The sequence below is a fragment of the Chenopodium album genome, chromosome 12 (assembly GCF_948465745.1).
Source record: "Chenopodium album chromosome 12, dcCheAlbu1.1, whole genome shotgun sequence".
Classification (NCBI taxonomy): Eukaryota; Viridiplantae; Streptophyta; class Magnoliopsida; order Caryophyllales; family Amaranthaceae; genus Chenopodium; species Chenopodium album.
The window spans coordinates 34,941,618-34,965,843 of NC_137845.1; the positions used below are offsets into that span (position 1 = coordinate 34,941,618).

The 24,226-nt window shown below is 33.8% G+C and overlaps 1 protein-coding gene across 1 annotated transcript; it reads left to right on the forward strand.

Moving 5' to 3' along the window:
* The first annotated feature begins 932 nt into the window (after nucleotides 1–932).
* LOC145570497 (putative DNA helicase MCM8) lies at nucleotides 933–23,687 on the forward strand. Its single transcript, XM_081629612.1, has 17 exons — nucleotides 933–1,142; nucleotides 2,418–2,558; nucleotides 2,659–2,773; nucleotides 2,889–3,111; nucleotides 3,500–3,663; nucleotides 4,196–4,459; nucleotides 8,381–8,476; nucleotides 8,616–8,768; nucleotides 11,950–12,020; nucleotides 12,115–12,233; nucleotides 16,268–16,397; nucleotides 20,683–20,734; nucleotides 20,811–20,967; nucleotides 21,048–21,222; nucleotides 22,101–22,271; nucleotides 22,388–22,501; nucleotides 23,311–23,687. The coding sequence occupies exons 1-17, from the start codon at nucleotides 969–971 to the stop codon at nucleotides 23,359–23,361; spliced, it is 2,370 nt and encodes a 789-aa protein (XP_081485738.1). The 5' UTR covers nucleotides 933–968; the 3' UTR covers nucleotides 23,362–23,687.
* Nucleotides 23,688–24,226: the final 539 nt, after the last annotated feature.

The window sequence follows — 24,226 nt, forward strand, 5'->3', positions numbered from 1 at the left end:
TTATTATTGTTATTAAATATTAAATATTATTATTATTATTATTATTATTATTATTATTATTATTATTATTATTACTACTACTACTACAACTACTACTACTACTACTACTATTACTATTATTATAATCATTAAATTTTATTATTAAAAATTAATTATTATTAATAATATTAATATTATTAAATATTAATTATATTATTACTAATATATTATTATTAAATATTAATTATATTTTTATTAATATTATTATTATTAATATTATTATTATTAAATATTAATTATATTATTATTAATATTATTATTATTAAATATTAATTATATTATTATAAAATATTAATTATTATTATTATAAAATATTAATTATATTATTAAATATTAATTATATTATTATTATTAAATATTAATTATATACTTCATCCGTTTTCTTTTACTTGCAACACACCTTTTAAGCATGCAGTTTTAGGAGATGATTAGTGAGGGTAAACGAGCGATTTTATCAATATAATTTTTACACGAAAATTAGAATAGAGTTAAGTATCATTTGTAAAAATTATAATGAAAAATTTGTCCATTTACATTACATAAACCAGAGCTCAAAACACGTGCCACAAGGCTGTGTTGCAAGTAAAAGAAAACGGAGGAAGTATTATTATTAATAAATATTATTTATTTATTTATTATTATTAAATATTAATTATTATTATCTTTAAGTATTAATTATTTATTATTATTTTTATTAAATATACATTATTATTATAATAATTCAATATTAAGTATTAATTTTAAGCAGAGCAGGGCAGAGCAGATTGAAGCAGAGTAGAGCAGAGCAGAGCAGATTTCAGCAGAGCAGAGCAGCTCTAAAGAACGGGGCCTTAGTCACTTACACGCTACTCAATAGAGAGAGTCACTGCTCATACCCATTTGGAGATAGTGTAAGTCGCAAGTTTCCAACGGCAACGGGCGAAGGAGTAATGATGAACATGCAGCAAAGGCCTTCATCAGAAGAGTCGTATTGTGATCTCCTGCAAATATGGCCTTTTTATTTCCCCCAAATTGATCTCTCCTTTCAAGATTGGAGATACCTTCTCATCTCTAAGCTTGTTTGCTTCTTCGCTACTCCTCGCGGCCAACGTTTTGTCTCTCAGGTACCTTTTTGTCTGTCTAGTCTCTACATTTTTTCCCAATTTTGCATTTGTATTCTAATTTTTTGATTTTGCCCTAATTTCTTGCTTTATCAATGTTGTAATTTTCAGATTTGTCGAAACAAATTTATTTCTTTTTATGTTTAGTTTTCTGTGAATTATAAATATATTTATCAATTTGATCAATTATCATATCATCTGAAAAATGGAATGGTAAAATTATTTATAGTTATTGGCTGTGTATTTTTGCTCATTATTAGACATGTAATTGCGGTTGATTATGTGAATCTAGCCTCTGTAGAACTGGGATTTTAGTTTGCTGATGGTCTAAATATAGTTCTGATTGTGATGAATCATGTAAAAGGTAATAAGATGCCGAGATCTCATCGGGGTAAGGTTTGGCTGAATACGTGCACTTTTAAATGATAGGTATGATTATGATGTTCCAAAACATTTATGTAGAAGGTTTCCATCTAATAGAGCTGACAGGCAAAATTCTTTGTTGATAATTAAAATTCAGTTTCATGTTGATTGGTATCTATCCCCAGATTCTTCTTTCGTGTTTTGATGTTTATGATAGAGTTGAGCTTATTCTGTATGACTAAAACATGATTTCGTTGAGTTAAAATGATTTTATCCAAATCGCAAGTTTTAGATTTTCTTGCTGCAATTTGTTAAAAGTTCAATGAGGTTTAATATTTTAGCAGCATGTGGGAAAAGTTTTATTCATTAATGATATAAGTTCTTATCATCATGTCTCTTACCCATTCGGACACAGAACTCAGCATGTAGGATGAGTGCAGTTAGTCATTGAACATTTTGCAAGATTTAACAGTCCTGTGATCTGTGAATCAAAAGCTCACTTGAAATCTCCTTTCAATTAGAATTAATGGGATTTGTCAATTGTCATATGGGTAGATCCATATATTAATCAGTTTTTTCAACCATCTTTCTTTGTCCATCTTTTCTGCGTTTCCAATACTTCGAGTTGACACCTGTATCGTCCATCATCTTGCATAACTTGAGATCTACAATATCTGAACTTCAAATATAAAGCTTTCTAGGTTAATGATAACAAGAAAATATTGCCTCCTGTATTGGCATCCTTACTACTTTTCTCTCTTATAAGCGCATTCACTGATCCTCTTAATGATTCTCCTTGTTGCGTAAAAGCCGTTAATAAAGAATTGACATGAATTTTGTAAATGTTGACTTGTTTATTTTGTCTTTCGCTTCTTAATTATCAAAGAGCCTTGATGAAGAAAATGCTTTGTACAGGTAAAGTATGAAGATGACACATTTTCATTAACACTCAACTATCAAGAGTTCAGAAAGATATGTGACCTTGAGTGTTTCTTTGTCAATCTGGAAGAATACCCCAAAGAAGCTCTTCTATGCATGGGTACTGCCATTCATAAGGTATATCAAGCAGTGATTAAAGCTATTGATTAGCCTATTCCATTTCTCACATTTGAAAATACGCTGAGTGCATGATTGGTAAATTCTTCTACTGGTGCAGGTTTCATCATTTCGGGAGAAAAGCAAGTTAGACGCTCATGGGAAGATAAATATCCGGCTTCATAATCACCCTGACTCATTGATTGCTTTGAAGAACCTTAAAGCAGCTTATATTGGTAGTTTTAATCAAATTTGATTCAATGCTTTGTCCTAAAAATTTTTAAAAATTTCTTGAAATTTCAATCTGGTTCAGGCAGGAAAAAAATTGATAATTGTATCTGGGTATGGTAGACAGGCTGGTATCTGTGCGTGGTACTGTTGTGAAGGTCAGCAGTGTTAAACCACTGGTAATGCAGATGACTTTTAAATGCATCCAGTGTGGAGCAGACATCATGCGTTTCTTTCCTGATGGGAAATACTCTCCACCAGCAACATGTATTATGCGATGTTGCAAAGGCAAAACATTTGCACCAATTAGGTCTACTGCACAGTCCATTGATTTTCAGAAAATAAGGCAAGTCTTGTACTGTTTGAGATTGTTTTTCCTCTGTGACAAAACTATAGATAGTTGCATTCCTCTAGATGCAAAGAACTGTTTCTTTTAACCATAGAGATAATTATATATAAAGTTAAAATTGATGTTCACATAGAATTTCATTATGATGTTCAAGAGAAAGAGTTGACTCTGTCGTAAACTGTATAGTAGTGATTTGATCATCTGTCTTGTCCTTTGTTTCTTATGAAATGAATGAAAAATATGGGAAGCTTGCAAATAGTAGCTGTTTGCAAGTCCGTGATGTTTTGGGGCACCCTAAAGAAAAATGTCGACATCTTTATACGAATATAGGGAGTATATTGTTTTCTGTAAACAGTGTTGCATTCTGATGTGTTATGTTCTTTAGATTGCAGGAGCTTTTGAAATCTGAAAATCACGAAGAAGGCCGGGTTCCTCGGACAGTCGAATGTGAACTTACAGAAGATCTTGTTGATGTTTGTATTCCTGGCGATGTGGTGACAGTAACTGGAATTATAAGGCAAATTAACAATTACATGGACCTTGGAGGAGGTAGTGTTAAGAATATGCATGAACCTAAGAGCAAGTTATTGGCGTATGTGTGCACTTTGCGGATGTCCCTTTTACAGATTCTACTAGCTAATGAGCTTGGTCATAGTTGCTATATTCATATATTATGTCTTCTTAATTGGTCTTATTTCTTTGCTCAAATTTGAGTTTTAGCTAGAGTTTGGCTTGATTTAATCAATAACACATTATCAACATTAGTTTCCAGTTGATAGAGACTGGAGCCTGATTTCATGTCTTTCTCTATTGGACTCATTTTTCAGTTACAATCTAAGATAGTTAGATTGAGGTATAGTTCAGCTTTGATTATTGTTCTATTTGGCCTTTCTTTTTTTATTTTTTATTTTTATTTATTTTTATTATTTTTATTAATTATACATGCTCAGTGGAACTTGGCAACAGTTATAGCAAAAGGCTCTTTATTTTACTTGAACAAATCTAGTTCTTTCAATTTCCTTGCTTATCAGTACAAAATTCAACCACTGTTATATAGCTTCTTCAGTTTAAATTGTTTCAGGTAAATCAAAAAGCAAGTATCAAGGATTGTACTATTTATATATGGAATCTGTCTCTGTAACAAATTCCAAATCACAGACCATCCCAGAAGATTCTGAATATCCTACTGCTGATACTAAAGCGACTGAGATGTCTGACTTATATTCATTTTCTCCGAGGGATTTGGAATTTATTGTGAAATTTAGGGAGGAGCATGGTCCTGATGTCTTCCGCCAAATGATTCAGTCTATCTGTCCATCAATATATGGTCATGAACTTGTCAAGGGTGAGTTTCTACTCCTATCTTGTGTGTTGAAGAACTGCAATGCATTTTTTTTTCCATCTTTTCAAATTCAATGTTGGCATGGTAGAGTTGAAGTATGCAAGTATTTGTGAAATTAACAGAAATCAACTGTTTGTCTTAAGAGTAAAGACTACATACCCATTCCTATGTTCTCACGAATAGCGTTTTTTTCTTTTCAATTGTATTGATTATAGAAAGTGTACTGCCTGCTGAAACATGAGCTCCCATTTAAGGCCTTTCATCTATTCTTATTTACTTGACATTTTGACTATTGACACTATTCACAAACTCTACTTTGACTATCTTTAATTATGATAAAAAATATACTCATGTGGGATGTTAGAGTTGTCTCAAGGAATATTTTCATATTGTTAACATGTTATATTTTTTTTCTACTTATTGATGAATAGAGATATTAATCGTGAAACTTGTGCGTTGGCAAACGTGATAAAAGAAACGTGTGAACAAAAAAAGAATGGAGGAAGTATTAAAGTTGCTACATTGTTTGAAAATGACAAACTCGAGTATGCTTAGGCAATTATTATTTGTAAGAGGGGAAAACGAGGCCTTTTACACGTTCCAAGCCAGGGTAGACTAAGGGCTGTATTTGCGCTGATTGTGGACTGGAGAGATCTCCAGTCCCAATTATGCATTGCTGTACTGACAAGGTGCTGTGGTAGACTGGAGAGATCTCCAGTCCCAATTATGTATTGCTGTACTGACAAGGTGCTGCAGGAAACTAAATTCCCCAAACCTCAAGGATTGAAAGTGTGAAGCTTTAGAAGTATTTAGTTTAGAGTAAGCTCAAAAGTTTTGGAAAAAAAATTCTTCTTCCATTTGAAAAAGTTGCCACATTTTGTACCAATACATTATGATTAAAAACATAGAACGTAATTACTAGAAGACCCTTCTATTATGATCATTTTTACACCAATCAATATTCAACCTAAATAACTTTGTCAGGGTATTTTGGGGGAAATCAATTGCAAGCTGTGACTCCCTCCATGATGCAAAGGTGCTTTTTCTTACAATTATGTTGATTCTTTGAGAATGCCTCAAGTGTAATTGAAAAATTAAAACATTTCTTTTTTACATAAGGTCCTGTTTGTTTATCTTATTTTAACTTTTTTTATCTTATTTCAAACAAAATAGTTTCAGGTAAAATAAGTTTAAAAAATAAGTTGAGTTAAGATAAGTTTAGAAAAAATAAGTACAAAATAAGCTCAAACATATAAGTTTAAAATAAACTAAGTTCAAGTAAGTTTAGATAAAATGACATATGTTATATAATTTAGACAAAATCAGATGAATGAAACAAAGTCTTAAAGGGCACATAAGTACAAATAACTAATTATCATATTCAATATCTATGATGGTCAATATTTATAAGCTATATCCAATTAAAAAGGGCACTTCATTTATTCGGCCTAATGAAACTATGTTTCACTAGTTACTGATCCGAGTGCTTAAACCTATTTTGGTGAAGTTTATAAGATCCATACATTTTTGGAAGTTTTGTCGGAAAAAACCATTTATAACAACTATTTTGTAGGGAAAAACCTTATAAACATTTTTTGGCAAGGAGAAACCAATTTTTTTTTTTGTTGAAGACAACCAAGGGTGACAATCCGGTGTTGACTGATACTTTTCCGGCATTGACTCGACATGTGCAGGTCATGTGACCTATTTTTTTTTACTAATCCCATCCAATTTCTTCTAATTCCCCGCTCTAATTTCCCTCTAACCCTCCTGCTTTAATTTTCCTCCTTTTTCTTCTTCTCTCTCCTCTCTCTGTTCTTTCTCTTCGCTTCTTGAAAGGGGAATTTCCTACCAGATTATTGTGGGTCCAACATGTCCTTTTTGCAACAGGAAAACCACAAGCACATCTGATATCCTTCAATGGAGCCATCAATGCTGCATAATTGATATTAATATGGGAAATTAGCGCAAATTAAAGAAAGGGCAAAAACCCTAATATTTCACATACCTGCAAATATGATTAACTATGCAACAATTAAACAGCACTGTTACTGTATCCTTGGTCGAATTTATTTGCCCAACACTATTTCTGCGATTAATTCGAAAAACCATGCCCTTTCAAGAAGAGAAGAGGAAAGAAACAACATAGAGAGTAGAGAGAAGAGAGGAGAGAGAAGAGTGGAGGGAAATTAGAAGAAAAAGGGGGAAAATTAAAACAGGTGGGTTAGAGGGAAATTAGAGGGGAGAATTAGAAGAAATTGGGTGGGATTAGTAAAAATTAGGTCACATGACCTGCACATGTCGAGTCAATGCCGGAAAAGTATCACTCAACACCGGATTGTCACCCTTGGTTGTCTTCAACAAAAAAATTTTAGAATCTGGTTTCTCCTTGCCAAAATTATAAATGGTTGTTTCTGACAAAATTTCCTACATTTTTAGAAATTAGATTACATCTATAAGAGTTTCTTTAAGTTTTGATTTTAATTAACCATTTTTTCTCGATATACGAACATTCTTGATCTTAATGCTTGAATCTCAAATGACATAGCTTACTCCCAGAACTAGGTTGTTTGAACAAGAATTCTAAAACCATTTTATTTAATATCATTGTAAGTAAGTTTGATTAACCCACAAACAATGCAAAACATCAAAATTAATTAAAAACTTACTAGCTGATTTGTTTGCTAAAAAAATTGTATTTTTAGAGCAAAGGCCAGCATACTACCATGTAAACTAATCCTATATCAATCTGAATACGTGTCATAAGGATACTACCCTCGTTAAACATATCATGTATAACCCAAAGCCTTGAGGGCTATGTTAAACATTAAATAGCAAAAATGAAAGCAAACCTGCATTTAACAAAATGAACTAAGAGCAAGCCCACCAAGCAGCTCGAGCTGGTGCGTGGCACATGCCATTGTGTAGTCTAGATCCACTAGACCTAGTTGGTTATCATTTGGGCTTATATTTAGCGCATGGCCCATTGTTCCTAAAGGTGACTGTTTTGGCCCATCTTCCCAGCTGATGTTTGTGACCCATCTTTGCCTTTTGTAGCCCAAATTGAAATCCAATTGATCTAATGGCAAGGTGATTGGCTCTTCAAGATAGTTCATGTCTTAATAATCAAATTAGAAATTCTAACCAAAATTTGTCATTCATTCTACTATAAGAGAGGCTTACCGTATAGAATAAGGATTGAGTTTACTGTCTTTTATCCAAAATAGATTGTCCATCATAAATTTTCACTGATGGATAATCTTTTTGAATTGGTTCAGGAAGCGGACATTGATGAAATGACACGTGTGATCAGTTGTTTATTTTATTTTTTTTCCCTACTTGTAGGCGTGTTTCAATTCTTTTTCCTTGTCCTGAGAAAATGATTTCTGGCACATGTATATGGCAGAAGGGCAGATACTTTGATTAGATAATTCTTGTTTACAATATCTAGTATAAAAAAAAGGCCTTAAGTTTGAGAAAACTGTGACCTCCAGTTGGGGGGAAGAATGTCTTTAGAGTATGAAGGTAGATGATAACACCCCCCCCCCCCTACCCAACTCCATTATTTGATTCGTGATTGTGATTGTGATTGCAGTATTGTTCCTGCATTACAGAAGCGTACAATATTGTGATGCCGCTTATAGAGTTATGGTTGATGTGTTATGGATTTTGTATTAGTCATGTCAGTTGTAAAGTTTTACTGGTCCATTTTCAGCTGAAAGCACCTTAGTATTTGCTATATAGTCTCTAGATTCGCAAGTACTCAGTTTACTCTAACAAGTGCAATATACACAAGGCCCTGTGAATGGGCTTTGTACTTCACTCTCTGTGCATGGCTTTCTATCTTTTTTTCTGGAAAGGTAGCCCTCTGTACAACACTTGGTTCCATGTGTAATTACAGTACATTGGCTGTTTTCTGTACAGCGGGAATAACTTTGGCTCTCTTTGGTGGAGTACGCAAACATTCCATGGATCAGAATAAGGTACCAGTCAGAGGAGACATTCATGTGATTATAGTTGGTACGCAAGGCTGCTTATCCCTACCTTTGGATTGAGAGTTGAGAATAATCTGTTTGTACACTTCATTTTTGATCATTGATATGAAGCTTCAGACTACTACATAGGACTATAGGAGCTAAACTAATTTTTGCACATTCAGGTGATCCTGGATTGGGAAAGAGCCAATTACTTCAAGCTGCAGCTGCTGTTTCTCCACGTGGTATCTATGTCTGTGGAAATGCTACAACTAATGCTGGGCTTACTGTAGCTGTTGTGAAGGACCAAATGACTAGTGACTATGCTTTTGAGGCTGGTATTAAATCTTTTGCCATTTTTTTCACAAGTGCACAAATGTCTATGTTTATATTGATAATGTGTGAACTGAGTCTGAAACACATAGATTTGCATCTATATATCTACTAAAAGTACAACATACAAAGCAGGAAGGAGTTATGCAATGCAATTTTATCTCTTGGCTCAATTCATTGACAGATAAATCTATTGTGTGCTAGTATTTATAAACTATTCATGACCTATTTGCACCTAGTGAAACATCCTTTACCTGACTGGTTTCTCTAAACTTGAACAACATTGCAATTGCAATTTAGTTTCTCCTCTAGTTGTGAAGTAGGATGGGTGAATTTTAATTTCATCATGTAGCTTGCAAGTGTGCAAATATGCATTTCTATATGCTCTTTTTGTGATATCTTAAAATTCCACTTTAAACCTCTAGTGTTTTTTTTTTTTTTTAAAATTTATTTATTTGTAATTCATATCTCTATATTTGATGTTTGACTGAATGCTGGAAACTCATATTTTGAATAAGAGCTATTTTTTTGCTTGTAGGTAACTGAAAACTTATACCATCTCGATTTCCGCAAGCTCTTAACAGTTATTGTATACACACAAATTAAGGTTATTGGAGAGAAATTATTAGTGTGGTGAGTAGGTGTAAGAATAATCGAAAAAAATAAGAGAAATATGGAGGTGGGTGAGTGCAAGAATAAGGTAGATAGAGTAAGAGAATGTGAGTGGAAAGGTGTAAATATTGTTGGGTCAGAGAGGTAAGGTAGTAAAAGGGGGTTGCCAAAAATGAAATAAAGTGAGTTTTAAAACATTCTTAAATGGACGAAGATAGAGTGTGTAAAGAAGTTTCAGATTTGGAGGTAGTAGCTTTCATCAAAGAATATATACTCTTAATTTATTCTTGGTTTTTAAAAGCGCGCCTCAGGCGCGCCTCGCTAAATGGGCTTTAGCTAGGTGAGGCTCTGTCACCTATGGAAGGCGCTCGCCTCGTGCACCTCAAAGCGCCTTTGCGCCTCAAGGAAAATAACTAAGATTTAAGTTATAAATTGAAGAATGATGGACATTTTTTCAAATTCAGACTACCTTAGCTTTACATATATCATTTTCTAATTTATTATGAATCTTTTTAATTGGTATTAAGTACAATCAAAGTAAAAAATAATTTGAAATAAATATATAAATACATGCGCCTTGCATACAAGAGGTGCGCGCCTTCACCTTGCGCCTTTTAAAACTAAGCATTTATTACAGGTGTACAAATGCTAGAAAAATGAGGAGAGTGATGAAATGTCCTATTTTTTTAGTCTCATCCACTAGAAGTCAACATGTTGTGTGACTTGTGTCTTACCCCAGAAGGGTTGGGAGAACTTCATCTGTGCAATTTTGTGTCTGTTTTCTTGATAACAATTAACATCGGACAAATAATGGAAACTAGTTTGTCTATTTTTATTATTTCATTTGTGAGTGGTGACAGCAAATCACAAAAAGTTTACGATAAATTTGAAGAGGTGTAAACAATAAGTTTTATATGTGATGTGTACTGCAAGAAGATATTGCTGGACTCATTTTTTTCTAATCTAGCACTCTATTTCCAAAGGAACAATACAGTCTTCAGTGAAAATTCCTGACAACTGTAGCTGTAAGACATGAAATTATGTTTAATGTGGCATGTGGTTGTGATGTTAGGATGAAAGAGTACTTAAGTCATTGAGCTTGTTTGTTTTGTCTGTTTTGAAATTGGGGAAGATGAAGAGTTCAGGTCTTTCACCCTTTCTAGAAGGTGGGAGGACCTTACTACTGACTTCATATTGGTTTTTTAGTGTGTCAAGAGCTAAATTTAATCTCTTTGTAATCTTTTGTCTTTTCTTGTTGTATGACTTGTATCTATGGATTTTCTTTTAATTGCCAAATTAACAAGGAAAGATTGGCACGCACAGCACCAACGATGCTTAAGGTGCACACTAGCACAAACTATTGCGTGTGCAAATAATATCACAAATTTTGACCAAGGGTGCATGAAATGACATAAACTACACTATTGATGGCAAAGGGTGACATTAATCTTTAACCATTGATGCTTCAATAGTATAGTTTATGTCATTGTGTACACCATTGGTTAAAGTTTGTGCTGCATCCGTAGTAGTTTGTGCAGTTGTGTGCTCCTTACACGTAGCTGGTGCTGCTGTGGCCATTTTTTCAAAAAAAAAAAAAAAAAAACGAAAAGAAAAAAAAAACTCCAATTATTGTGGAACAATGGATATTTTGGGAGGTCCACCTGCACATACTGCCTAAATTTCCATGTTGTTAAACAATCAATGCTTATGGGAGGCTTTTTTCAAAAGATCCAGTTCCAGTTTAAAGCATATTAGAGTTATTGTAGGATAATTTAGAATTATGCAATTTATAATACTACGTATTATTTTTAAGTTGGAGGTGGAGCTGTACTGCAGCAGGGATGGGACGCCCACCACTTTGTTTTGCTCTCTAACCTGACCGTTAAGCAGTGCAACATCCTATCTGGGCCATATCCTCAGTGAGAATATAATAGGAAGTTCATCACTTTCCCGTTATTCTTAATTTGTACCTTCTCTTGCTACCTCTTTTTTAAAATTCTTTCACGTGTCTGTATCTGGTGCTTTCTGTTAAGGTGTTTGAGCTATCTAACCCTCCTTACCTCAGATCACTACGTTGATTTTCTTTCATATTATTGCAGTATACTCTGTACTATCTTTATCTCTGTCACAATTAGTATGTTATATTACTTGATTAATTGCCCAACAAAACTTTATGTTTTAGAAACAGAATAAAGAAGAAATAGCCAAAATAATTTACCAATACTCTGCCTTTCGGAGGATGAATGATCTGATTGTTGCTCAACAACAATTTTGTTCAAGTTTGATAATACTTGTTTGTTTGCTCAAATTTTAAATGTGCTCTCCGCTTTAATCACCAAATCTTGACATATAATGTCATTATATGTCTCCCTGATGCCTTATGAATGAATGATGAGTAATGGAATGTGGAATGGGGTGCTTCTTTGATTATTATATTAAAAGTTAGTTTACAATTCCATGAACGCAATTAAAAGTTATTAATGTTTCATACTCACTCTCAAATCGTGTCATTATATTAAGTGTCTGAAGTATGCTTGTGCTGATACTCTGAAAGTGGCTATCTAATTTTTGTAGGTGCTGTTGTTCTAGCAGACCGTGGTCTGTGTTGCATTGATGAATTTGACAAGATGTCTGCTGAGCATCAGGTTTCCTTGGGTCCCGGCCTCTTTTCTCCTGTTGTTGCAAACTATTAATGATACATGTTAGCTTTATTTGACTGTTTAATGGTCTTTGTGCTAGGCTCTGCTGGAAGCAATGGAGCAACAGTGTGTCTCTGTTGCAAAGGCAGGACTTGTGGCAAGTCTATCAGCACGCACTTCTGTCTTAGCTGCAGCAAACCCTGTTGGCGGTCATTACAATTATATCTTTAATTATATTTTCTCAGTACTATCCTTATTTGAGGCTTTTTTTTATCACGTAAACCTATTCATGAAATTTTCTTAGCAATATATCCACTTTGAAATTGAGGTTGAAAGTAAATTACTGTAAAAGAAAAGGATATTAAGTGTAGGCTTAGCAAATACGTCCAAAATGATCTCGTAAAATGTTATTGGATGGTCTTAAAAAAAAACAAAAAAATTATTGGATGTGTTTGGTTAGTAGTGTTGGAGATTTTTTAACAAAAATGAAAACACAACAAACTGTCAAGCTCAACTAACTTTCTAACCAAAAATACATGTTCTGACTTTATAAAGGCTACAAGTATTATTTGAATTTCCCTTGAAAGAAAAGAATTGTAAGGTTAACTCAGGGTATTGTTCTGCAAATGCTTAGCTGGTTTCTGATTGGCTTTTGTTTCAGGACAACCTTCCAATTGAATTAGAGACTGTGTTTGTGCCTTTTTCCTATGCTTAAATACTCTTATTTCAAGGGTGTTTGTTGGAACTAAAAATCTTGTTATGAAACCAAGCTGGGATGTGAGATACAGCAAATAAAGTGTCACTAATAGCTTTTTAATTGTGGCACATGGAACACTGGATGGAGTTGAGCAATTTTAGGAAGTTGTAAGGCTTTTAAAATTTTAATTTGTAAGCCACTGTTCCAACTTTCTCAATGATCTAAGATGGGCTTAAGATCCTGGAAGCCAACTTTTTCATTTTACCTTTCAAGACTTTTGCTATAGCATTTCAACCATACCCACTTTCCAATGTTAAAACTTCTGATCTGTTCCTGAGAGCCTAATTCTTCATATTGATTTGTGCCCTTTATAAGTGAAACTTGCATGTATTAGCGACTCTAAATTAGAATCTAATACTAATAAGGACAAAAACACAATACCCTAGATAGAGCATCAGCTACAAGATTCTCACTCTTACTTTTGTGCAGAATTTCATGGTCAAAACCCATGATTTTGGGCTTTTGGCAACCAGAACTGTTAGAATGGTGTTATATTTCTTCTGTTATATAACCCAATTTTAACGTTTTCCATGTCTAGTGCAAACCCTAGAAGGCTAAAGGATCTGTCTCAGTAGTGAAAGGCTTGGAGAAACAAAGAAAATCCAGTACTAATGCTTCAAAAGATTGACTAGACCAATTAAATCCTCCTTTCCTTAAAAATCTGAGTACTTGGTTTACCAATCCCAGCATAAAATTTGATTAATTTTCTATAATAGCCTGTAACCAAAGAAAACACCTCAGACTATTCACATATTTAGGAATTGGCCATTTACTGTTTCTGTACCTTTTCCTGAACATCAATATGGTTTGTGAGATCCAATGGCATCATGGAATACAATAACAAATAATTAAGAAAATTCTTAAAGATATGGTTTGTGAGATCAAATAACATTACCAAAAATTCATAATGTCCATTTTGGTTTAAAATGCAGTCTTGCATATATGATATATCTTCTTTTGTACCCTCAATTGAACTTGATTCACATGCAACAGGTATAGGAAACTTGTCTTTTACTTTGTTTCTTATCCAGATCCCTATAATCAACCCATAACCTCTGTGAGTGAAGACTAGAATCAACCTAGAGAATGAGAGTAAGAATAAAAAGAGAGAGAGCGAGAGAGAAAGCAGGTAGATTTTAAGTGTTGTCGTTAGGAGATTTGTGACCTAAAGTCACTAATTTGGAGAATTGGCTAGTGGTAGCCGCAGGCTACTGATTTTGTAAGCAGACTGTCTATTTCAATTAAGGCTTTAAATTTTTCTTGCTATCTTTTCTTTTCGTCTTGTGAAATCTATGTGTGGATTGAAGCAGGTGTTCAGTCAATTACACACTACTATACTTGGGAATTGAATGACAAGGTTTATTTTTAAAGAGTAGCACTTTCTTTACTTCTCTGTATGTTAATTAAATAAGAGAATAGGAGGAAACTTTCCACATATTCTTTTATGTGATTAAAGAAATAATTACTTTAAATCTGTCTTCTATACCTGTATAAGCTAACACCATTAGGATAAAACAAAATAAAGATGCACTGTTTAGTTTCATTGCCTTAAAGTTTGACTTTAATTGAAAAGATTCATAAGACAACAATCTCATGCATTTTGAGCTATATCTACATCCTTTACACTATGTTTGGAATTTGGATACAAGCAAAGGGAGGGATACATTTTCTCTATTTGGATAGCAATTGCAGGGAGTTAGGAAAGTGGAGGGGAGGGGACTGAAAGGAAAATTTTCCCAAAATTTTCCCCTCATTGCTTAAGGATCAAATCTCTCTAAATTTGGAAAGATTTGTAACAAATATGACATTTTTGTGTAAATCAGTCTATATGGTCTTGAATTTTTCTCTCATATCCTCTACTTTTTTCCGGTGAACAATGGAAGTAATGGAAATTTTACACTATTTCAACTCTATCTTTTTCGTTACTTTTTGTTCTCTGCTCCATTCCTCTCTCTACTGTAAGCCTGTAATATTGGAGAAAACAATCCCTTAATTATCCTAGGGTTATGATCTAAGTTCTCTCTATGTCCTCAAATATTCTCTCAAAAACTTGCATATTGGTTTGCTAATTTTATTTATTTGCGTCATCTCTTTAGTATTCAATGCGATTGTTTGATTTGCCTTTGTCAATTAGTGAGATGCAATTGATTCATACAAAGTTCCTTTGATCTCTTTTTTTCTCTTTAAAGAAGAATATTGTGTTGATGATTTTCCCTTCCCCTTCCTTCCTCTTTCTTATCCAAACAAGAGATAATTTTCTAACTTCCTATTCCTCACTTTGCTGTCTCTCCCCTTCCTGATTTCCCGATCCAATCACACTGTTAATTCAAACCTTATATTTTTGCCATATAATCCAAATCACCAATTCTTAGGCACAAAAACAAGTAAAAAATTTCTGTAAAAAGAGTTGTCACCACCAAGTCTTCTCTTCTTTTGCTTAATCCTTTCTTCAGTTTATCCAATTCTTCTCCTCTTGATTGGAACATAAACTTCATCAAATGGTTATACATAGTATTACCTGGAGGGTCTCTGAAGATAAAAGGTACTTGTAAACATGCAAAGAGGAGCCCTCTGGAGTAAGCTACAATAGGTCTTTGTTCACTGGCTAGCAGACTGTGTGGACAACTGAAAGGCCTTGTATGCAGTGTGCCTGATAGATGCCAATGACTGTCGGATGAAATGACTTAAGCACAATGCAGGAACCTCTAACAATTGTGTTTGTTACCAACTTTATCCTTTCCAGGTTCTTATAAATAAGATTCTGCTATCTCAGTTACAGTATGGACAATTCTTACCAAGAAAAGTGACCCTTAAAGTGAAAAAGAAAAAGGGCTTGCTTTACATGCTGAAATGATTACTTAATGTTACAAATCGTGTATATTTATCATGATAGCTTCTTATAGCACAGTGCTAAAATTATGTATTTGCTTTTCCTCAAGCTCCTATTTACCATACCCAATCTTGCCTCAATACAAATCTAAGGGACATCATCATTATATACATTCTGTACTACCATCATATGACATCAATTGTCAGATAGTATCATTTCATAATGTTATCCTGGTTGGGGCAGAGAGGAAGGGGGATTGTATATATGCAGCATTTTCAGCACTATCAATTGATAAGATAACATGTGATTTCAATCCAAAAGTTCTTTCATGTCTGAAAGAATTTGCTTACACAAAAAAGGTTTTTATTTTTTATTTTAATTTTAAGGAGCCTTCTATATTTTACAAGCCATAAATAAATTCTTAAAATCTTGCTAAATAGTTGGGTAGTAATTACTAACATATTTCATTTCTGCAACTTACTAATGCATTATCCAAATGCTTAAGTCAATAACTATAGAAAATTAAATATCTAGGTGATTAAATCTCTTAGTACTTGGTAGTCTTATACAACAATTTGGAAGTCAAACTTTATGCAAGCTAGATATTAGGTCTAGTCACCCCTAAATATTTTGTTTTGCTAACATCTCAGAAATGTGGTTTTACAGTCGTGCTAAAACGGTGAATGAAAACTTGAAGATGAGTTCTCCTCTGCTTTCACGATTTGATTTGGTTTTCATATTGGTGGATAAACCCGATGAAAACATGGATAAACGACTTTCTGAGCACATTATGGCTGTAAGTACTGTACACACAAGTTTTTTTGTTTGTTTGTTTTGTTTTGTTTTGTATAGGCTCTAACTCTGTTTTTTTTCTGCTGTGATTCTCGAGGGTCTTAAAAATCCACAGAATGTCAAATAAAAGATGAACTTTCTGTTAAAAAATAATTTCAAATTATTGTGCAAGATTTACACAAATGGCATTTGTATGTCAGCCATGCAAAGATATTAAAAGACTTGTTTCTGAAAGATCATGCTATCTTCAGGTCTGATGTATTTAACATCAAACAACAGATTGCTATCTGTTTTGTCAGGCTTCTGTTATTTATTTAGTATTTTGTTAATGACTGCTGTGAGTTAAGTAACTGATTAGTTTTTCATGGCTCTCTTGTCCATATTTGATGATGTAAAATTGAAAGGCCCGACTATATTTATAGCAACAGATTTGCAAGCACATGAAAACTTGAAAATTTTGTAATCATGCTCTGGTATGTAATCTCTTTGTCCATATTGAGTGGGTTTGTTTGTTTGTTTGTTTTTTTTTTCCCCCTACTGGTTCCCAAATTGTTTGCAAGTATTTTACATTCATACCATCATAATTCTCTTACAACTTTCCTACTATGGGTATGAATCTAAAATTCTAGTTGACTGCTCAAGATTAAAATATTCAATATACTGAAGTATTAACTAACAAAAGTAATAATTAATTACAGAAGGTTAAAGCTTCAATTTTTTTTGAGGAAATCCAAGTTACTCAACATGAGTAGCAAAATATGTTACTCAAAGGGGTACTATTATTGTCTTTTCAATACTACAATACTACCATTCAACTTTCTATCTCCTCACTCCTCTTCTACCTCAAGTACTCAACCATGGCAGCACCCCGACCTCACTTGTTCACCACCACAACCACCATCATCACAGCCACACCATGGCAGCACCCCGATCTCACTTCTTCACCACCACAACCACCATCTCTATAGTCGAACACATCACAACAGCCACCACCATCATCACTTCTTTGCTCATCTTCGAAAATTAAGCACAATTAAGGGAGCTTCAATGGAGGAAATGGTCACCCCTTCCCTTTGGGGTTGACCATGCCCTTAATTTCACCCTTCATTCATAGGGTTTTCGTTTTGTTCCGATTTGGGTGGAGATCGGGGAAGGTGGAGATGGGGACGCTTGAGTTTTGTTCTGCCGCGGCGTTTTGGGTTTGAGAAAGGATGAAGAAGAGGAGGTCGATGGGGGAAGAAGATCGGAGGTCGACGGGTTTGAGAAAGGACGGAGGTTGACAGGGAAGAAGAAGATCGGCGGGTTTGAGAGATGGTGGTTGTGTTCGGCAGAGAGATGGTGGCTTTGATGGTGGTGGTGGCTTTGATGGTTGTGGTGGCTGTGGTGATGGGTGAAAATGGTGGAAATTGTACCCTTCGGAAGACGATGGGTGAATGGTGGGAATTGCAAAGTAAACTTGTAAAAATAATAAAAAAATACAAAAAGTTGTTCAAATTTACATTAGTGCCATTTGAGTAACGAAAATCGTTACTCAAATTGAGTAATTAGGGCTAGCCCAATTTTTTTTTTTTATCTAGACTCTGTTCTTTCTTTGCATAATATTTGATGACCGAATACTGTAGGCGTCGCTCGAAGAGTAGAAGTACGCCTTCGTAGAACGTGTTGTGAATATGCTTTTGGGAATCTTAGGAAATTGGATTTAATATTATAAGAATAGGGATGAAAAAGTAGGGAGTCGTTAACAAGTTTGTAACGAACTTGTAAAACTGTTCATGGATCATTTAAGACAACCACAAAAGGGAGAAATCGAAAGATAACAACGATTTAATCCATAAAAATTACACCCCATTCATAATTCATGAGGTTGCTAACTCCATAATCTAGATATTCGGGGATGATGGTACGGAATTGAGTCATGAAGTTAATTCTGCCCATATTGGCTTCAACTTGATTCTTATAGTGATATGTATTAATTGTAACCCAAAAGACATACAAACAAGATTCAATTCGCTCCAAACTAATTAATTTGAGTTGGTTGAATTTTTAATGCACATATAAATCTAATGATTGTGATCAATTAAAAAACAAGATTACTGGGAACCTAAGCCGGTTGTCCAAATTATTTATTAGGCGTTATTTTCAATCACAGGTTTTGATTAAAAGTGCAATGTTGATGATTTAAGCAATAAGTAGAATAATCAAGTAAAAGCATGCATAGAAATATTAGAAGCAACTTGATAATAATTAAAAAAAAAAAAACGAATTAAGGCATCCTAAACATGATATTAAATAATTATTAATACAACCCTAGGCATGATACTAACTTGATTAACAAAAACGCATAAACATGATACTAATAATTAAAAATCATTCCCTAAACATGATGCTGGTAGGAACAACTATTGTAGAATTAATTAAACTAAAAGAATAATTAAGTCTACTTACGTCGATCGCCAAACTTTGCATCTATATCATAAATAAATCGTTAGTAAACTTCAATAAAATTAATAAATTGAAATAATTAAGGTTTATGATTAACTATTCATGCCGTGGCCCTTAATAAAGCTTCGAGTGTAGTATTGATGTCTAGGAACACTAGGAAGAAATGGTGAATGATTAGTATGGAGAGGGTTGAGAAAAGAGAGAATTAGAGAGAAATTGAGACTCAAAATGGTGTTTAACTCTTGAAAGATTATGGATTTATGGTATTCATAGACCCGAAGTCGGAAAAAAGAATATAATTTACGGGAAAGCTGTCGCAAAAGAAAAACGATTGGCACCACGCGAAAGGACTTGGTGTGACACGCCATATTTGACGCACCACGTGGTAGGTTGGAGCCACACGACGATATTTGGCGCGACACTCGGTTTTTGCGGATTTTTTTTTTATCATACTTTTTAATCCCGAATTCGGATTAAGGCAAATAATATCTTGTTGGAAAGCTCTTGAAAGTACTTTCTAATTCAATTGGAATCATGTCTATATCTTTTCTAGATTTAAAGATATGGTCAAAAATAATACAAGGGTGTCGGTTTTGGACCGAGTTTGGTATTTTGATCATACTTTTTTCGTTTCAAATCAAAATTGGCCTTATGATATATTATTGGAAAGCAATGCCGAGGCTACAATGGCACAATGCATTAGGGGCCCTGTGCAACTTCTCAAAAATGAGGCCTTCGTAATACTAAACTGAATATTTTTCTATTAGAAATAAAAATTGATAAGAGTGAAATGAATTTGGAAGATAAAGGATTTCCGTAGATTAATTGATAATAATTGAAGAATTAAAGATAAAAACTGTTAAAATTAACCTCGGTAATAGAAAGATTTTGTAGAAATTAGAAAAGGAAAATTGAATAATTGAAGGAAGGAAATTAAATTGGATTGAATATAAAAGGTTTAAGAATGGAAAAGGAGATTATGATGTAGCTGATTACCGAAATTGTGGGCGGAGAGTTTGAGGTGATTGAATTTATGAAGGTTAACAAAAAGTGTCGAGGAAGAGAATCGAACTTGTGATACCTAGAAAACTATAAGCTACACTCACCACTGCTCCAACTATTCATACACATAACTATATAGAACAAAAAATATATATATCCAAATTTTAGGGCCCCTTAAATTTGGGGGCTCTGTTCCGTTGACCACCTCACACTAGGCCAAAACCGCCCCTGTTGGAAAGCTTATTTCAAGGTCTATCCAATGATGTAATATTTGGATAATAATTATGAACCACAAAAGTCAGATTTGCTCGGTTTCATACTGCAGTTATGAAAAGAGAAAATCTGGCTAAGGTATGTGGATTTTGGGCTAGGAAACAAGGGAAAGGGTTAAATAAAAGGTTTGAGCTTAATGAAAATAGGATGGGCTAGGGAAATGAAATGAACTGGGTATATTAAATAAAATCAAGTGCTCCTTTTAATCAATACTATACTCGAACCAAATGGGGATGAAAGATTTTACTCATCATTGGGTTTCGGTCGAGTAGAAATTTTTAGGTGTCTACAGATATCGACAATAAATATTTTTTTTATTAGTTGAAGCTCTCAAGGATTGCATCCAATAATGAATAAGGTAGGTAGTTTTATGTCATGTATGCCGGTATGTAATGTTGTCAAGCCAAGTTTGAACTTGTATGCTGGTTTTTATGTGGTATATAATTTATGATGGAAAATTCATTTGCTAGTTATTAGTCTCAAAACTCTCAACCCTCTCCCCCTTCTATTAAGGATATTTTCATCATCGTCTTTTCAAAATCAAAAACATGATAAAATGTAGTCTCTTGCAGCTTCATTCTGGTTACGGAGATAATTCCTCCACAGTCAGGAGACACTGTAGAGGTGATATTCCTTCTTAAGCTGATACTATTGTTCTCAACTCATATGCTGATACTAACAAGTGTTCTTCTAAATGCAGCATCACAGAGGATTGGACAAATAGTTGTTAGTGCTTCAAGTGAGTCATTGGTTTCAAGGTTGATACTGGATCCTAGGAAAGATAGTGAATTCGTCCCACTACCTGCTCCACTTCTACGAAAATATATTGCTTATGCAAGAGCTTATGTCTTTCCGAAGTGAGTCAAACGGCCCTCCTTGTTACTTCTACTCATGAGCTTTATTCACCTAATTCTGTGTGTGAACTTGTTTTGATCAGGATGTCAAGGTCAGCAGCAGAGATTCTTCAAAATTTCTATTTACGGTTGAGGGATCGTAACACTTCAGCTGATGGTACTCCCATAACTGCAAGGCAGTTAGAAAGTCTAGTAAGGCTGGCAGAGGCTCGTGCTAGGGTAGACTTGAGGGATGAAATAACTGAACAGGATGCTTTGGTAATTTTAGCACCGGAAATGAATTTATTCTTACACTAATATATGACTACTACTTTCTTAAACTGTCTAGAAAAACCATGGAAATAGTAAAATATACTACTAAGTGATATAATTTGGAGACTGGTAGTTAGTGGGCATAAAACCAAATCAGATCTTAGGTCTTAAATTAGCAATTCCTTCTAGGAAATCTTTTCATGTTTTTGCTTCTTGGAACTAGTAATAATCTGTGTTAGATTATTATACAAACATGAAAGTCTTTAGCATATGGCTTGCTTAATTATTCAAACTCAAGACACCTTTTTTAACTTGCAGATTTTGTTGTGTATAACTAATTCATACTAAAATAGAGCACCTTATTATTATATAAAGCCCATTTGGTAAGTGGTAATAGGAATGATTTTGAATGTAAAAATTGTGAAGAATATCTTCTGGCATTCTCATGGTAAAGCTGCTTCACCTGAAAGTATATGTTCTTTTTTAATAAGTTTTCACTACCATCAATTACCATTTGGGGAATGGTATCACAAAAGTCTGAAATTGTTGTTATAAGGGCATTAGGATGACACCTTTTAAAAAAAAAAAAAAAAACTACACCTAATTCATTCCTATTATCACCGTCTAATTCTACTTACCAACCGGGCTGATAATTACTCTTGGATATGTGACCTTAATTCAATTTAAAGTTGGACTGTAGTTAAAAAAAATCAAGAGCTAACCATGTATTCCAACTCTTGGTTAAGAAGGACACTGAATTTGTATCTGTATTGAGAAGTTAGATTCTTCCGACTGTATTTGCCTGCATAGATTGCAAGGATATGTTTGTTCCTTATCCTTCTTTTCTCATAATAAGTTATGCCTTTCTGAAAAACTAATTGCAGGATGTTGTTGAAATCATGAAAGAATCCCTGTATGATAAGTATGTTGATGAACATGGAGTTATTGATTTTGCACGTAGTGGAGGCATGAGTCAACAGAAGGAAGCAAAGCGATTCTTGAGTGCTCGCAATAAGCAATCAGAATTGGACCAGAAAGATTGTTTTTCAATATCCGTATGTTTATTTGTTTTTCAATCTTCCTCGTTTGCATTTTTCTTTCTTTGCTTGGTTGCAAACTGATCCCGCTGCTTCTTGTGATCATTATTGACCTGTATTTCACATGTTTTCAGGAAATATACGGTTTGGCGGATAGGATTGGTCTCAGAGTTCCAGATATCGATGTCTTTGTTGAAAATTTGAATACTGTTGGTTTTTTGATAAAAAAGGGACCCAGAACATATCAGGTACTTATATACTACACTATTTGAACAGTGCCTACATATATATGCTTGTAATTGGTAATTGTTTACTAAGGTTACCAAGCTAGGGTTGACTCAACTGTTAAGAGTAGAACCTTAGTTCTTAGAGGTCTAGGGTTTGAATCTTGTCCTACCTAATCAGAAGTGGGGATTTCCTTACCTCTCCCCGTACTTCCAAGTTACTATTGGACCCAAAAACATGAGGGTTGAAGTTTAGTCCCACATTAGTCAATTTTCCACAAATCACAATGGTCCCACTTTTGTGTGCTAGTTATATATTGATGATACACAATCATTGATTTGCTCTTAATGTGGTGAGAATTCTAGCAGTCACTGGAATTTCATTGTGTAAGGACTTAGCTGATTTTCTCTGCCTTACATAGGCGTGATGATGGTTATAGTAGCTGATTTTCTCTGCCTTACATAGGTGTGATGATGGTTATGGGTTATGATCGATTAATTACAGCAGTAGCTGGTCATTAAACTTCCTATGATTATCGTGGAGTTGCACATATCTGATAGTTACTGTTATTATACAAAAACTGTGAAGGTTGAAGTTTAGTTCCACATTAGTCAATGTTCCACAAATCACAATGGTGCCACATTTGTGTGCTAGTCATATGTTGATGATACAGTCCCTGATTTGTTACTTACCAGTTTCTTAATGTGCCTTACATAGACATGATGTTAGTTATGGATAATGATTTCGACTAATTACTACACTAATTGATCATTATACTTCCTATGTTTACCGTGGAGTTGCAATGTATCTGATAGTTTTCCTGTTATTACAGCTGCCTTCATCATCATACACAAGGAGTCAGGTATCAAGGTCCAGGGTCTAGACATGGGGCAGAAGGATATTTGCTGGTTATCTTCAATACTGTACTTTTGGTTATGTCAAAATACAGCTATATGTCATGGAAAAGTGATAGTGTTCTACAAACAGAAAGCATAAGCACATCACTGCTATGAGGAAGTACTAATCAGTACTTGATTAATCTGTATTGATTAAAATATACCATGACATGTTTGTACATAATGTCAACTATATTGTGCCCCGCTTTCTTGTTTTACATGTACATTCTTTCACTCAATTCTTTTCGTTGAAACGCGTATAGTATACTGACACGTAGATGGTACTTTTTGATGGTTTAATGATTTTTAAACCTTCCAATGGCACACAGTTTTCTTAGAAGTCAATCTTACATAAGTTGCAACATTATTTGATCTTAAAATGTGTTTCTACTACAAGTCAATTAATCAATTTTTCAAAATTTAAACAACAATAAAGTGGCCATTTTCTTTAAATAATATTTCCAAACTCATACTCTCAATGATCAATTAAAACTTTAATTGATTCTGCATCAAAGCTCGCCAATATAAAGCTCCTCACTTTAACTAACCTGCAAATGTTTGAAATGAATCTAAGTCCACATCAAAGCTAACAATTGTCGAATTTTGATAATTGTCTAACTCTAAACTAGTAGAACTTCATGAATTAAAACGATATATCAAATGTATGATGTCAACTTGTTAAGATAGGCAAACATCTGTTATGCTTCCAAGTTTCAATTGAAATGGAAGGGGTAAGTCGGATAAGAGGTTCGTTTAGCATCGCTATGGTTTTCTGTTTTTTGATTTTTTGTTTCTTTTAAATGATATGATATATGTCATATAAATTATTTAAACTTATTAAAATCATGATAA